At 36.7% G+C, this 15,095-nt stretch overlaps 2 protein-coding genes across 20 annotated transcripts in view; one reads left to right on the forward strand and one right to left on the reverse strand.

Moving 5' to 3' along the window:
• Window positions 1-2,644, forward strand: part of BMAL1 (basic helix-loop-helix ARNT like 1) — a 47,447-nt gene extending 44,803 nt beyond the window's left edge. For 13 of the 17 annotated variants that reach the window (XM_082761173.1, XM_082761169.1, XM_082761180.1 and 10 more), the window contains 2 exons: window positions 1,351-1,453; window positions 1,978-2,643. In XM_082761173.1, the coding sequence (XP_082617299.1) occupies window positions 1,351-1,453; window positions 1,978-2,138 (264 nt within the window). In that variant the 3' untranslated portion in view covers window positions 2,139-2,643. Of the gene's footprint in view, window positions 1-1,350; window positions 1,454-1,977 lie in introns of all 17 variants that reach the window. The other 4 variants (XM_082761182.1, XM_082761177.1, XM_082761175.1 and 1 more) reach the window with 1 other exon arrangement.
• Window positions 2,645-2,895: 251 nt separating this feature from the next.
• Window positions 2,896-15,095, reverse strand: part of BTBD10 (BTB domain containing 10) — a 29,486-nt gene continuing 17,286 nt past the window's right edge. Inside the window, exons 2-8 of one of the 3 annotated variants that reach the window (XM_082761186.1) lie at window positions 12,625-12,818; window positions 10,947-11,232; window positions 8,774-8,876; window positions 7,891-8,011; window positions 6,649-6,846; window positions 5,597-5,707; window positions 2,896-4,108 (exon numbers count right to left, since the gene is read on the reverse strand). In XM_082761186.1, the coding sequence (XP_082617312.1) occupies window positions 3,798-4,108; window positions 5,597-5,707; window positions 6,649-6,846; window positions 7,891-8,011; window positions 8,774-8,876; window positions 10,947-11,232; window positions 12,625-12,818 (1,324 nt within the window). In that variant the 3' untranslated portion in view covers window positions 2,896-3,797. The remainder of the gene's footprint in view (window positions 4,109-5,596; window positions 5,708-6,648; window positions 6,847-7,890; window positions 8,012-8,773; window positions 8,877-10,946; window positions 11,233-12,624; window positions 12,819-15,095) is intronic. The other 2 variants (XM_082761187.1, XM_082761188.1) reach the window with 2 other exon arrangements.

The raw sequence follows: 15,095 nt of genomic DNA on the forward strand, positions 1-15,095 counted from the left end.
GAAACAGCTCTCTTCATGTCTCTTGATCCTCCACTCTTTCACACCACATACTGGTGAACAATGGAATTGCTATCATTTGAGCACTGATGATGCTCAAATGAATTTCAAGTTATACTGTACTGCTGTAGCACAAAATATGACACTTAGATACTTCACTGTGTACTGACATTTTATTTTTAAATCAATTCTATGTATCGTGCCGCCTTCTAAGATCGCTTAAGTAGCGTTCAAATACCATTGCTAACACTTAAATGCAGCCAGTACAAGTGCTTTGGAGGTTAAGTCATCTAGTACATTGCTACTTATAGATGCCATATTCAAAGCTGGAAGAGCACTTATCCAAAGCCTTATTCTGTGCATTCACACACTGCTTCAGATTTAACTTTTTTTTTTTTTTCCCAGAAATTGTGATGACTATACATAAGAATTGCTTGACTGGAGCATATAATTGACACTAAATATTTCCATTTCTGGCCTTGTACTTGAAAATAAAACTTGAAGTTGGAACAAACTGAGTTGTGGTTCTAGGAACAATCATTCATGCTCCTTCTGCCCAAGAATAAGTCACCATCACATATAGCAGGCTACTGCAACATAATGGAATAATGGAAAATACACGTAGATATATGGTATTTCTTATAGTATGCTCCCTCAATATTTTGCCTTAGAATACTTAGTTTTCTATAAAGAACACACATTCCAGATGATGCTGCCCTCAGAAGGAAGCTCAAAACTACACCCTTTCTAGTGTATGCCTATCTAAGCTGTTCAAAACTACAGTTCAGGTATTCCTTTACTATTTGTTTAAAAAGGCCAGGGAAGGCACTTTTGCCTGGTGTGAGCTCTGGTGTACATGGTAGTGCTGTGCTGCTCTGCACCAAAAAAATTAAGACTTTAAAATCCAGGAGCAATATTCAGCTCATGCAGTCTCCCTCTACCTAGGAGGATTGTACTCTTAAAACTGAGAATCTTAATTGGCAATATGCACTGTATTTGTAAATTCAAAAACATTCTGTAGTTAGCTGTGATTACTCTTACTTGTAGATGGAATATTTACAATGATAATGCCCAGAAATCCTTTCAGGACTTTTTCTGGCAGTTTTTCAGAAGTTTAGCATGTAGTGCTGACGTCCCCCCACCAGAAAGGAACAGATCTACTGTCTGATAAGTTTGTAGACAATACAGAGGAAGGTAGTTCCTAGTTTACAATTAGTCTGATTAGCCTTTAGGTGCGAGTTGTTTTCTTTTTTCTTTCAGGAAATCCATCCTTCCTATATTAAAAATCCTAATCTAAAACAGTTGAGACTTAATGCAACATTTCATGCTGTTTTATGGTTTCTGTTTTCTCAGATCCTGAATGGTGGCACTCCAGACATTTCTTCAGCCGGGTTACTATCTGGGCAAATCCAAGACAGCTCTGGTTACCCATATTCTGACAACTCCTCTATTCTTGGTAAGTGAAGTCATACACAAATGCACCCAAGTATCAGCTAACTACACAGACAACTGTAACAACATGATGGCTGTTAGAGATGGCCTGTTTTTTACCAGCTGCAGTACATACCCTACCACTTTGTTCACCTTAAGGGGGTAGCTACAAGGAGTATCCTGGCACTGTGCTTTGCTAGCTTACTTTGTATTATCATTTTTGAAGCGGCAGTTGGATACCTTTCTTTTCTTGCTGACCTGGTATGAATTAGCTGAATGCCTGACCTGCTTTTTGTGAGTACTTTTACATAACTAGAGATGAGAAGGAAGGCTCACGGGCCTGGTCTGATCATACCTGAGAAGTGACCTAACCTTTGTGCTCTGATGTGCGGGTGTCAGTTGTATCCCTGAAACTCTGCTTATCAAACATGTTAATACTCCCCACATAGTTGAGTCTGGTCAGGTATTGTACTTCAAGTCATATGGCAAGTGACTGTAGCAGGTGCACACAAAACAACTTTTGACAACTTACTGCCTTTATATTTACAGGGGAGAACTCGCATATAGGCATTGACATGATTGACAACGATCAAGGATCAAGCAGCCCTAGCAATGATGAAGCAGCAATGGCAGTAATCATGAGCCTTCTTGAAGCAGATGCAGGTCTTGGTGGCCCTGTGGATTTTAGTGATTTGCCATGGCCCTTGTAAGTGGTGCACCTTGCTTCAACATCCAAATATCAAAGTGCATTTATTGGTGGAGTTCTACAGTCTGTGAAGCTTGTTGGATTGAGAAGCTTTTATGTATGAATTTCATAAAAGCCATATCAGAATGCAATTCATTCTACCACATGTAACTTCAGACAAAGTGGAATAACCCGCTACAGTGTTGTGTTGATTTGGTTAGCTGTGTATAGCTTGCAATACCTGTATATTTTGGATTTTGTTGTTTGATTTTTTTTTTTTAAATCACTGTGCAACTCACTGGGATGAGTGGTAGCTTTTATATGCAAATGACCATTTCAGATGTATGGTGTGTTTTTACACTGCAAAACAGTCCCCATGTGGATATTTCTTATACTAATTGTACCATAAAGCTGTTTATTCTTTCTTGTAAGAATCCTTTACTATAAATATTGTTGAAGTGTAATGTACTAGACAGTTCAATATTTTTAAAATAAATGTTTCCCTTGTTCTAAGATGGAGCATTTACTTTGATAAATAAATTTGATAGAACCCTGCTGAAGATGCATGCTAGCAGCAGTTGCCTATTTATCAATTCTTTAGCTTTGGAGGAAAAAGGTAAGAAAAACAATGCCTTACATACACTTACAGCATTTTTATCACTATGATAAATTTTACAGAGAAGCTATTACTTGTCAATTACTATTTCAACTAAGAGAAAAACTTAAGAATAAGGTGAATTAAGACAGTCTGATAGTGCAACAGATTTCTTTTTAATTTTAGGTAATACCTGTTTTTCACTAAGGTGGTTAATATTAAGTGATCTCCAACCACCCTGAGGGAAAAAAAGCACTTTCAAAACTCCTCTGTATACATAATCTCATTCACAGATAATTCAAACCCATTAAAATAATGGAAATTTTATTTGCATGAAAAACTTGTTTACAATCATCAATAAATGAAGAATGAACCATTTGCATTTTCCTATTTCATGACACTTACGAAAAATTTAGTAAATAAATATTTGTGAACATATTAAGGTAAGGCAAAATTTAAGATAAAGCCCCTATCCCTCGTTCACAGCTTTTGACCATGGCTCACACTGCAAACAAGTGAAAAAAATTCACTGAAGAACAAGATGTTACATGGGTAATTGAATCATGTCCTCAATCCAAAAACCCAATGGTAAGTAGTTTTGTGCTCAGCCATATACAATAACTTTAAAAGGGTCAATCTATTCAGAGCAAAACTATTTACAATTAATACTTTTGATAGAAGCACTTTGTTAGTATTGTGCAATACTTTTTATAAAAATGGCTTGAAATTCCATTTATCAACCATTTGTAAAGTGCTACTATCAATTCCAATTCTGCATGCTAACCCCAGTGTAACAATACTGAAGTACACTAGCCACCAGTATCCCATTGTTTTCAATGGGCTTAAGAGTGAGGACAGTCCAGTGTACAAATAACCAATGTCACAAATCTACTGGTAAACAAATACATGTATGTAACTGTAACTCCTGGATGTTTAACAATCAGATACTCCACCTGGACTTCTAAAAGGTCCATACTGCAATATCCTAAACACTGTTACACAATGGAGAAAACTGGAATTGCAGTGTAATATGAATTGAGTACAGAGTCACTTTAAAGTAGCATGCTTTTGTTTTCATAACAGTCTAGATCAGAGGAGGGGGTTTTGTCCTTCAGTATCCATCTCACTGTTATTAGGTGGAGGATGAATAGGCAGAATATCCAACTCATCTACTTGGGGGGTAGGATGCATTACCACAAGCTGGTCCTGGGGTATATCTGCTGCCGCTGCTGCTAAATTTGTGATAGATTTGCTTTTCACACACTGAAAGTCAACATGCCGACTCTTTCCTTCCTCCTTCTCCCATGACATCCGTATAAATGGCCTTTGGACGTAGTTGTAAATCACCTCTGGCCTTCCACCTGGTCGCTTTTTCACTTTCTCTTTGTATGTAGGGTAACCTACAATACAGAGTACAGCATAAGTTAACGTTTCCTGTACTGTCTAGTTCAGGGTTTTCTTTCACACTCACAAAAAGCAGTATGTGGAAACAATGAAAGTTAGCAGTTGTTACTATCAGCATCCTGCATGGAAACATTCAATTGTGTTGTTCTTAATGTTATCTAAGCAGGGACAACATAGAGACAGAGGCTAAAATACCACAGAAACTGTAACGAAAGAGATTAATGCTATTGATAATGTCGATGTTGTCATAAGACAACTCTCCAAATTTTACACACAATGCCAGTTGATTTTTCCTTGGACCAGAAGTGTCAATCTGTTTTTAATATACTAATCTGGAAAGCAAGAAACAAGACCTCAAAGGTAGAGAGCAGTGTTGCTCTGATCAGTGGTTTAAATTTGCAAGCAGAATCTTAGCACTTTCATCTCACATTCAGCCCAGTTCCCGCAGTTCAGAAAATACAGAGTTTTAAACCAATTAACAATTCTGGTTATGCTATGTTCATTCATGTCATCTCTCCCTCCCTGCCCTAAGTAATTTTCATTACTAGGAAGTTGCGTATTACTGTGGGGTACTAGCATTACAATTTAGTTAAATAGTTGCTCTTCATCTAAAAAAAAAAAAAAAAGCCAGCAGAAATAAGCTGGTGTTAGCCAGTGTTACAGACAAAAACAGATCTTGTTTAGTTTAATGGCATGTCAGTCTGAAGGCTTGCACTCTGTTCAGCTGAACTTATTTTTAAGGATTGCAAGCTGTTAAAGCATTTGCTTTTGGTTGGCAAGTTACAAATGTAACCATGACAACTTGGTAAGTGAATGCAAAAAATCCTTCAAATTACAAAACACTGGATTTTTAAATATTTGGGCCAACAATCAGGAAGAAAATGAAATACAGAGCAACCCAGTTGTTATATTCACAATAAAAATCTAAGACAACTAACTGTAGTTGTTTTTTGCAAGGCCAAAGCTGAAACTTTACAGATCAGCATCCTGAATTTACAGGACTTTTATTTCAGATTAGTATTTCTTTGCACCTTAGTGATCTGTTTGATAGGTTTGTATTTCCTGAAAACATCTACCTACAACTTAATTTTTTTCATTTCAAGCCCTGAAAAAAGCACCAGGCCAAGAACAGAACAAAGCTGTAAAAATGCACCGTGACTCAAAGTACAGTAAGAACAGAGAACATTCTGCATGAAAAATAAAGGGAAAAAGACATTAAATGCAGCTGTAAGACAGGAGAAACCACCTAAGTTACTCTGTAAGCAGTCTAGCAGATAAATAAATATTACAGGCTCATGACTGATCTGCAATCAGGTTTTCCAGCTGGACCAGTTGTTTATTAGGTACCACTCCCCCAGCCAATATATCATCTAACTTCAATATGAAAGATGAATCACTGTTTCTTTAACTATACAGATGATCATCAGGTAAATACAACAAACCTGCTTCCCAAAGAGTTAGTTTGTACGCAATACTTTTCTTACCTTCAATGCCCAGTCGGATCTTCTTGAGTCCTCTTTCTTTCAAAACAGATTTGGCCACATCTCTATTTTCAATGTATTTGAAGAATCGATACAACTTCGTGCTGTAAATAACTAAAAATATATTTTAATTAGGAATAATTGTATTAAAAGATTATATTTCTAATCCTACAAACAACAAGATCTCATTGTCCTGCTCTACTCGTGTAATTCTATTTCAGAATGAAGGGGAGAGACTTAAAAACTCCTTAAAATATCCAAAACAGAAATCAGAGAAAAGTAGCCAAAGGCACTGTGAAACTTGTTGGTTTTGTGTTTTATGTTTTTCCCCCTATTAATTTATCCTGTTTCATACACTTTTTTTTTGCTGGATTTAGGAATATAATAAGACAATTCACCAACCACATTGTATACTCTATACTCTCAGGCCCCTCCACAGAAAAGGACTTCTCCCCCAACTCCCCCAAGATGGAATTCCTGCAGACATTTTAGTTGGGCTGCACATTTTAGGTGGGGCTATAGGTTAGCATCCTCCATACAGCTTAAAAGAGACTTCTAGAAAGATCTTAAGCTATCCGAGTACTAAGGGTACTTCAAGCTCCTACATTCCCCTCAAAACTGAATTTTGAGTTTTCACATTGAAGAGATTTCTAGCAGCAAGGACACCATACATCCAGGGAAGAAAACACAGTTCACAGTGCTTTAACTGATCTATAGATGTAATTCTTACACTTCAAAATATTGACACCCCTCCCCCACCCCCCCAGTTGCTCTCACACAATGACTCCTACCCATCTTTCTGAGAACTTTCTGAAAAAGTATTTCTTTCTCCCCTCATTGACTGGTATTAAAAGTTATCTCCTCTTTTTAATTAGACTTGAACATAGCATGCAACATATGCTTGAACAAAGGAAAAAAGTAAGAAAGCTTTTGTGAAGCATTAAGGATTTTGTAAAGACTTTGCTAACAGTGCTTATGTGTAAATAAGTTGAATGAGCACGTTGACTACTACTACCATAGAGGTGGCTTGGTGGAAACAGTGAAAATAAGCTTACTTTGTGAATACTCCTCTCCCATTTGTGGAGGATACTCTTCATCCCAGTCAACAACATCATCATCTGTCAGCACAACAATGTGGCACTCCCTCTCACCACTTTGGGCACTGGCTACCATTAATGGGAGAATCATTTCCTCTAGATAAAACTCAAATTGTTTGCGAGCACCATCATTTGACAATTCATGCATGAGAGCACCTGGAACAAAATTTTAAATAGCAGACGTTTTAAAGATCGGTAAAGAAATGAAGGCAGGAGCAAGGAACACAGCAGTTCTGTTTACTGTGTATTATTGACTGCAGACATCTGTAAAGACACTGTTAGTTTATTAGTTTGTGTAAGATCAGAACTTTTTGAAATTTTTACCAGAAGTTCAAACTGATAGGATTATCCTGCAGATAGTAACATTCTGTTGGGTAAACACTGGCATGACTTCACATAGACCTCCTTAATGTTTTCACTACCACTAAACATTTGATAATTGTATGCAAGACTCTTGGGCTTCGTAAAAGGAAACACTATTTCAGCCAGTTGTTAAGGAGGAGCACATGCAACCCACTTTTTGTAAGAATTAGCTTAAAACTAAAGCCTCTCAAAATCCTCCTAGTACCGCCTGTGAAATCCTTCTAAGGGCAAGGTGCACTGAATGTGACTCAGCAGCCAACACAACGTGAGGTTGCATGTTATCACTGGGCACTACACAAATAACACAAGATCCCAGGAACCAAAGACACACCAGTTCATTTTAAACATTGGCCAAAGCTTTGCCTGTGTTCAGGAAGAAACAAGCTGGACAGTTGCTACGTGCTCAGATGAGCCTTACATCATCAGCAAAGCTGTAGTTAAGCTAGCAACGCAGCTTAATTCTCATAAGCAAGGAGGTAAGTAACTTACCCTCTCTTCTGCAAAAAGATACTACTTAACATTACTGTATTTGTACTGCAAATTAATCAAAGAAGTTTAAACTTGTTAACCTTCCATACCACCCACCATAACAGAAAAATATTTCAATATCTGATATCCAAATATCTAAACCATTATTCTTCACAAGCTAGCTGCACATCCATCACCTTTAGAGCCCTATTATGTAAGAGAGATAATAGGATGTATCTTGCTCATGTAGTATCAGACATGTTCCTTACTTTACTAAAGGATACAATTCAGAATTAATCCATGTTTAGTCTTAAGTCTAAACATGTAAGTCTTTTTTTTTTTTTTTTTTTTTTAAAGTTCCATACTTACTGAGATCTCTGCATTTAATGGTACTATACTCAAAAGAGATACAGAGATAGTCACATGCTTCTCTCAATTCAGGAATTGATATCCCATCAGGACAGCGTATCACTCCAGTCTTGTAGTAATCCTGAAGTCATGCAGCAAACAAGCAAGCACAAATCACTTAAACATCTACTGACAAATACATTTCAGCCTCAAAAACCAAATTATTTCTCCACAATAAAGCCCCGTGAAAAGAAACATACAACTTAATGAATATTATTGTCCTCAAATTCATCAAGTTACTCAGATAGTTGCTTTCAGAGCAGTAAGCTGTGGTTAAAGCAATTGTTTAAGCAAAAACTATTAATAGAAATCATTTTGGTGCACGTATGATGATTTTTATATATATATACTTCACTCAGCTGTTGCTATTCTACTTCCACTGACGAAGCAGTATAGCATCTCTATTTCTTTACGTAGACATGTAATATGTAAGGGCACATTTTCTTCTGAGACTGAAGTTTGCTTTTCTCCTGTGGCCTGCAGTAAGTTAACTTTCGGTATTGTATTTTAGCTAATTTTATCACAAGAAGGAATGAATAGAATACATCTGAACTAGGTGAACTAGATGCATAGAAGGTAAATAGATTTCTGACAGTCTGTATTTTTTTAAATCGTTTTTATGTATTCACCCTGGCTGTCACATGCATGTAACTAAAAAACCTAAGAGTGTTTTCATGTCAAACAACTTCCCCCTCTTGAGAACAATACATAAAGTGTTTGTTCCATCCAATAAGTCCAGATACGTAAGTAAGACTAAATCAAGAACTTACATTTCTTAATACTTACAGTGCTTGTGCTAACAATACTTTTAGTACCTGCCTTTTTTCACTCCATAAAAACTCACCAGAATAGCACGAAACACGGTAGACCCAATTCCTTCAGCAACTTCATACTCTCCTTTTTCATTAGGACGTGTGAAATTATGTTCTCTGCCTGATCCAAACATCCTGATCAAAAATAAGTAGTCAGTTATGTTACTATGTCTTGTCTTTGCTATGCTTTTTTTTTTTTTGTGAATCTGTGAAGCTATACATCAGAAACTGCACTCAAAAAGCAAGGAATAAAACCAGCCTATTTATGTACATACAGTTTGGCTTGTAATTAGCAAGACTACTAGAAAATAGAAAGCTCAGTGGAATTCTGGAAGGACTAGCTTTCTTCAGCATTAACTTGCCCATATCATTTGATCATAAGAGTAGTCAGACCAAGCCACTTCCTGACAGTTCCAGAGGCTGTGGGAGAAACCCCAAAAAAGCCTTTGTCCATTTGTGGTAGGTGTTGCAGTAGACCAGACTCTGTTGTGGAATTCTATTTAAAAACACCTGAAGTAGTTTAAGAAATAGAACCAAGTGTTCAAGCACATGCAACTCACTACAGTTTAAATTAAGGTATTTAGTTAATTCCAAACTTAAAAATAACATTCTGATAGAAGATGAACAAATAGATAAAACAAATTCACTTTTTTCACTTAATGATTTGACATGCATTTTCTGACCACTTTTCAAGCCAAAAAACATTTTGGAAAACAGCAGTCTAACAGGATACAGGCTTGAGGCAAAGAATATGTTCCTATTTTAGTTACTTTTACCTCCTAGTGCACTTTAGTTAAGCAGTTCCTGCTCAGTGTCCTGTGAACTGACACTGGGGAAGAGTGGGTTTATAAATAACTTGCATTTTAGAACACTATTTCCACATTTTTATTAACCTACTTGTGAATTAGCAGAAGATAAAATAAGCTTGTTCCTTGAACCAGTCCCCAGGGGAGAATAACAGCAATACACGCACAAAAAAAATCTACTATATTAGCCAGCACCACTTCCTCACACACACACGCAGAGCTTTGGCTGCACATGAAAAGAGATACTGTTTCAACACATGCTGATACACCACCAGTTTGTTAGTCTGTATAGTTTTTGTGTGTGTGTATATACACACACGCACATTGTAAGTATGCAAAAGCCTTCCATAAATTAATGATTGCTTCAACTTATTTCCCTTTATTTTTTTTATACAGAACAGCTTTTTTGTCTCTCTGTAACTCTTCCCTCAACTTTCCACAAAACAGGGAACAAGGTACCATTTATCCCACATGGGGGTTTTAAACAAAGCATGAAGTTAGTTCATTGTATATACTACCTGTGCCTTGACAAGTAGCTTCATATATACATAATTATAATATGATTATATCCTTTTGGACTGAGAAACATCCAAAATGCTTGCTTTTATTTTTTATTTTTTAAATAAAAAAGCCAAATCTAAAGCAACACAGGCAAAACAAGTCTTTCTTGCTGCAAGTTTGTAAGCATTGCTCTCTACATCTGGATAATGTGAAAACAGTCAGTATCCAAGCAAGTAAAGTATAGAATCTTCTCCCACGTAAACATGTTAATAAGTAGCTCATCATAGATTCTATAGGAAGTATTGGACACAAATAAGTGGACTTTCATTCAACTACTGATCATTTTAAACATTAGTTCTCTTTGCTGAGAGACTCTGACGTGTTATACCGAGAATACTCATTTGATAATCCCCTTTCTTAAAAGCATTTCAGAAGATAAATCTGTTGAGCTTGAATACTGTGCAGATAAGCCCATTAAAAAAAAAAAAAAAAAACACCTTCAAGTTTTCCTCCTTGCTGCTTTTGAAAAAAGTTATATGTTCATGACTTTGTTTTATGAAACAACTAGGTTTAAAAACAGATAGCATGAGGCAGACTCAATACAGAAGTGATACCCGGAAAGACAGAAGGAAATGAATATCATTCTCATATGAAATGTTAATTTACTTATGATGTATCTAGGCAATATACATCCACTGACATCCCCGCCAAGCAGAGACCTTTCATCTCTTTTTTCACTTAAAGACCTTTACAAATTTCTAGTATCAAGTGTTAGAAGATCAGCTGAAGCAATGAGTTCAACTGCCATTTAAATAGTTTTAGTACCTTTAAAAAACACACCTACAAAATGACTCTCACCTATAGTTAGAGATTAAGGAGAGGAAAAAAAGATACAAACCTGCCCAACATTGTATTAGGCTGTGCAGTGAAAATAGAAGGATCCACAACAAATCTGGTGTTGTCCACTATGAGTGTTACCCGTTCAGAAGTTCTTACATTCCGAGCTCCTTCTTTTCCATTTTCATATACAAACACCATTTCTCCACCAGCCTTGCAGCTCCCATCTGAACTTGACTGGCTACTGTTTCTGCTGCTGTTCACCATGCTAACAGTGGAACCATTAGGTGAAGTCTTTTGAGGACGAGGGCTGCTTGGTCGAGATGAACTGTGATCCTTTTCTCGATCTTAAGAGGGGAAAAGGTGGGAGAAAAACAAAAACCAAGAATTATAACTTCACATAAGCACTATGCAGTTTATATTTTTCCAGGGACATAACATGCCAAACTGATAAAAACTTAGTTAAAGCTATTCTAGTTAAAGAAGACATCAAAAATTGCTACTGTCTAGATATGAGAACACAAAGTTTCTACTACTTGGTGATGACAGAATGGTTTGGGTTGGAAGGGATCTTTGAAGATCATTTAAAGTCCAGCCCTCCTGCCACAGCCAGGGACATCTTTCACTTGATCAGGTTGCCCAAAGCCCCATTGAACCTGACCACAAACTCTTCCAACAATGAGCTATCTGAAACTTCTCTGGGCAATTTATTTTACTGCTTCACCATCCTCAGTGTATTTTCGTGTGTGTGTGTGTATTCTTCCTTATATTCAATCTAAATCTTCCAACTTCGAGTCATTACCATCTTGTCCTGTCACCATGGGCCTTGGTAAAACGTCTCCCCACGTATTTCTTTTAAATTTCCTTTATGTATTAAAATACTGCAAATAAGGTCTCCCTGGAACCTTCTCTTCTCCAGGCTAGACAATTCCAGCTCTCTCAGCTGGACCCACTCTAACAGCTCCACATGTTTCTTGTGCTTGCAGCCCCATAGCTGAATGCAGGACTCCAGGTGGGGCTTCACAAGGGCGGAGTAGTAGGGGAGAAACCCCTCGACCTGCTAGCCATGCTTATCTTAAGGCAGCCCAGGATACAATCAGTTTTCTGAGCTGCAAGCACACACTGCCAGCTCACATCCAATTTTTTACCACCTGTATTCCCAAGAACTTCTCCGGAGGGCTGCTCTCAACCAATGCATTACCCATACTGTACTGATATCAGGGATTGCCCCAACCCAGCTGGTAGGATCTTGCAGTTGACATTGCTGAACCTCACAAAGATCACACCAAACCACCTTGTCTCCCCAAACTCTTGACAAGAAAATTTTTGCATTCTAGTATTGAAAAAGCAAATCAACATAGTATTGGAGCTATGCATTGCAGTTTTTGTTTAGTGCTATAGGTTAAAGAAACAAATCAGGTTTTGTCACTTAATTAAAAAAAACCTCTTTACTTCTATGTAGTCAAGCCCTACCAAATAAACCAGAAATTTAGTCTATTCTCTTCTTAGGAAAACTAGATCATATCATTCTTGTGATTCAAATTAAATACAGTCATAACTTTTATGTATTCCTACATGATGTTCTAGCAAAAAATGGTACTGCCAGCCCACGGTACATCTAAGAAATCTGAATGTTGTGGCATCAACAAAAATAATGCTTTTTATTGTATTTCTTTAACAAAATAGTAATTAAGCTTAAAAAAAAAAATAATCCTGAAACATTATAGATCTGAACACACCAGAATGGTACTGTCTTGTTGGTGAAGTAACATTCCTGATGCATGGAGTGAGCTGAGATTCTGTCCTTTCATGGGATGAGTCACGCGATCTGTCACTTGATCTGCGTCTGTCCCTTGATCTCTCATGTCCACCACTTGCCCCATGGAGGCTCATTTTTGTACAGTCTATTCCTTTAGCAACACGAGATGAGGTGCTGAAAACAGAAGAAAAATGTTCAGCATTTCAAAGTTTCAGAAACATTTTACATTTAAATTTTAAAGGCATCCAGAACATGTACATAGAGTGTAAATTGTGAAGATTAATATTATTCACATCCATTTTCTTTCTTTGCTGTACTCATATTGTTTACATTTGCAAATGTAAACAATGGTCTGGAACATCACGACAACAACAAGAATTAGCTGGTTATTGCTCCATGACCTACGAAGAGATGCTGCTTGATCAGATGAGACTACCTGCAAACCTGCAATCACAAAAATCCCTTCCAGAACAGGTTACTCAAATACAACTGAATTATTTTATTTAAAAATAAGAGCCAAAATTAAGTGCTCTAATCAAACAATGAAATCAAAAGTTAGGGGTCATTTTTTTCAATAAAACCTGGTTTGGAAAACATTTCTCAGAGCACAGGCTCTTAGTATTGAGTTAGCTTTTTTCCTCCCATTGCAACTTGCCCTTTTTAAAGTAGATCAGCCTTTAACTAGTTAATACGTCAAGACACACCAGCCAGAAGTTTACCAACCAGGAGTTTCTGTGCGTTCTTTTTTTGAATTTTCAGTTACTCTTTGAAGGAGCAGTAACAAGTGATCACAACTAATACAACAAACATACAAATTACATTGTTAAAGCTAAGACCTACAGCACTGTCAGTAACAAGCAGGACATTTTTTTTAAACTAGCAGATTTTAATTTAATGGTTTAAGATGTTTTTGTTTGTTTTGAGACTGTGAAAAAGTTATGTTACATTCCCTATATTAAGATACTGATTCTATTTTGTAATTAATTAAACCTATCAATAAAACCTCTCAGTTTCAAGGTTCACTACTCTCAGAAACTACCTAAAAATTTAATAGCATTTTGCAAAAGCTATTGCTGAATTTTACATATGCCTTTCGTTTGTACTCTTAAATATGATTTCCTAGCAGCAGAGCACAGACACATCTGTGTCTTTGTACCCCACCAGAATTCCTAAATCACTTCCTTCGCTATCTGCCTTTCAAGCACAGACGTGACAATGTTCCTCATTTATGGGGCATATGCTTAACTGAGAGAAACTTTCCCAAAACCTCCAGTACTGGGCAACTGAGACAGAAATGCAGGCAGCTACAAGATCTGACAGGCAAAGACAGGCATCATTTCCCACAGGATCCTCAATGTTCCACTTGCCTGCAACCTGTGAATCACACCATTTACCAAAAGACCTTAAACATGATTGCTAGGAATGCTGTAGCATTCAAGAACATGAAGAGGTAAGAATAAGGCCCTAGCTAAGAAGAAATTTTTACAAGTATGAACAAGCAAGCTGAGCAGAATATTCTACTTTTAATAGAATAATTTTGTTTCTAAAGTTGCTTTGAAGTAGTGACCAAAAAAAACAAAAAACAAAAAACAACAACAAAAAAAAATCACCACACAGGACTAGTCCAAAAAGTAAGCATCTAACTCAACATATTTCAGCTTTGTGTTTCAGTGACTGATAAGAGGAAGAACATAAATGAGAACAAAAAACCTGTAACAGATCTTCATTTTACACTGGTGCTAAAAATGGCCCAAAATGAGTATTAACACAATGCAATGAATAAGAAATATACCTCTCAGCTAAGGAACACAAGTTTCCCCCCACACCAACTGAGGGAAAGAGCTTGATAAAGCAAGTTTGGTGCAGACAGAATGTACTGCAATACTGTTTCCTGCCAAGCTTAAAATATGCTGCACTAAGACATGCATCTTTAAGATGAGAAGTCAGCCAAAGGTCTATTGAATAAGGCAAAACAACTGCAAGACTTGCTCATGGCTGGAAGTGTTCAGATTTTACAGTCTAAGGATTAAAATCCAAACATTTTCATTAAATTAAAATAGTATTTTTCACAGGACTTCCAACACTATTTTGAGTATATGAAGATGTATTTCAGCACAGCTAATCCATTTCCTTACTTGTTTTGTTCCTTTAAATTCTGTATTATGAAAACAAAATGTACAGAAGTTTGCAAGGGTAAGATCTGCCAACCTCCCTTTCAAGGACCATCAACAATTCAGGAAAATCTTTGCACCTTTCTTTCATATTTACTAAAGCATACAGAAGCTAACCATTTAAATAGGTATGAAATACGACTCCAAAGCATCAGAAATGGAGGACTGTAGCTTATAATTAAAACGTAACATGAACCCGAAGTCTGAATGCTGTTTATATATGATTAATTAATAATTACACTACAGCTAAACTTCAAAAGAAATAGTCACGCACTTAGGA

Source organism: Aythya marila (assembly GCF_965140915.1).
Source record: "Aythya marila genome assembly, chromosome: 5".
Classification (NCBI taxonomy): domain Eukaryota; kingdom Metazoa; phylum Chordata; class Aves; order Anseriformes; family Anatidae; genus Aythya; species Aythya marila.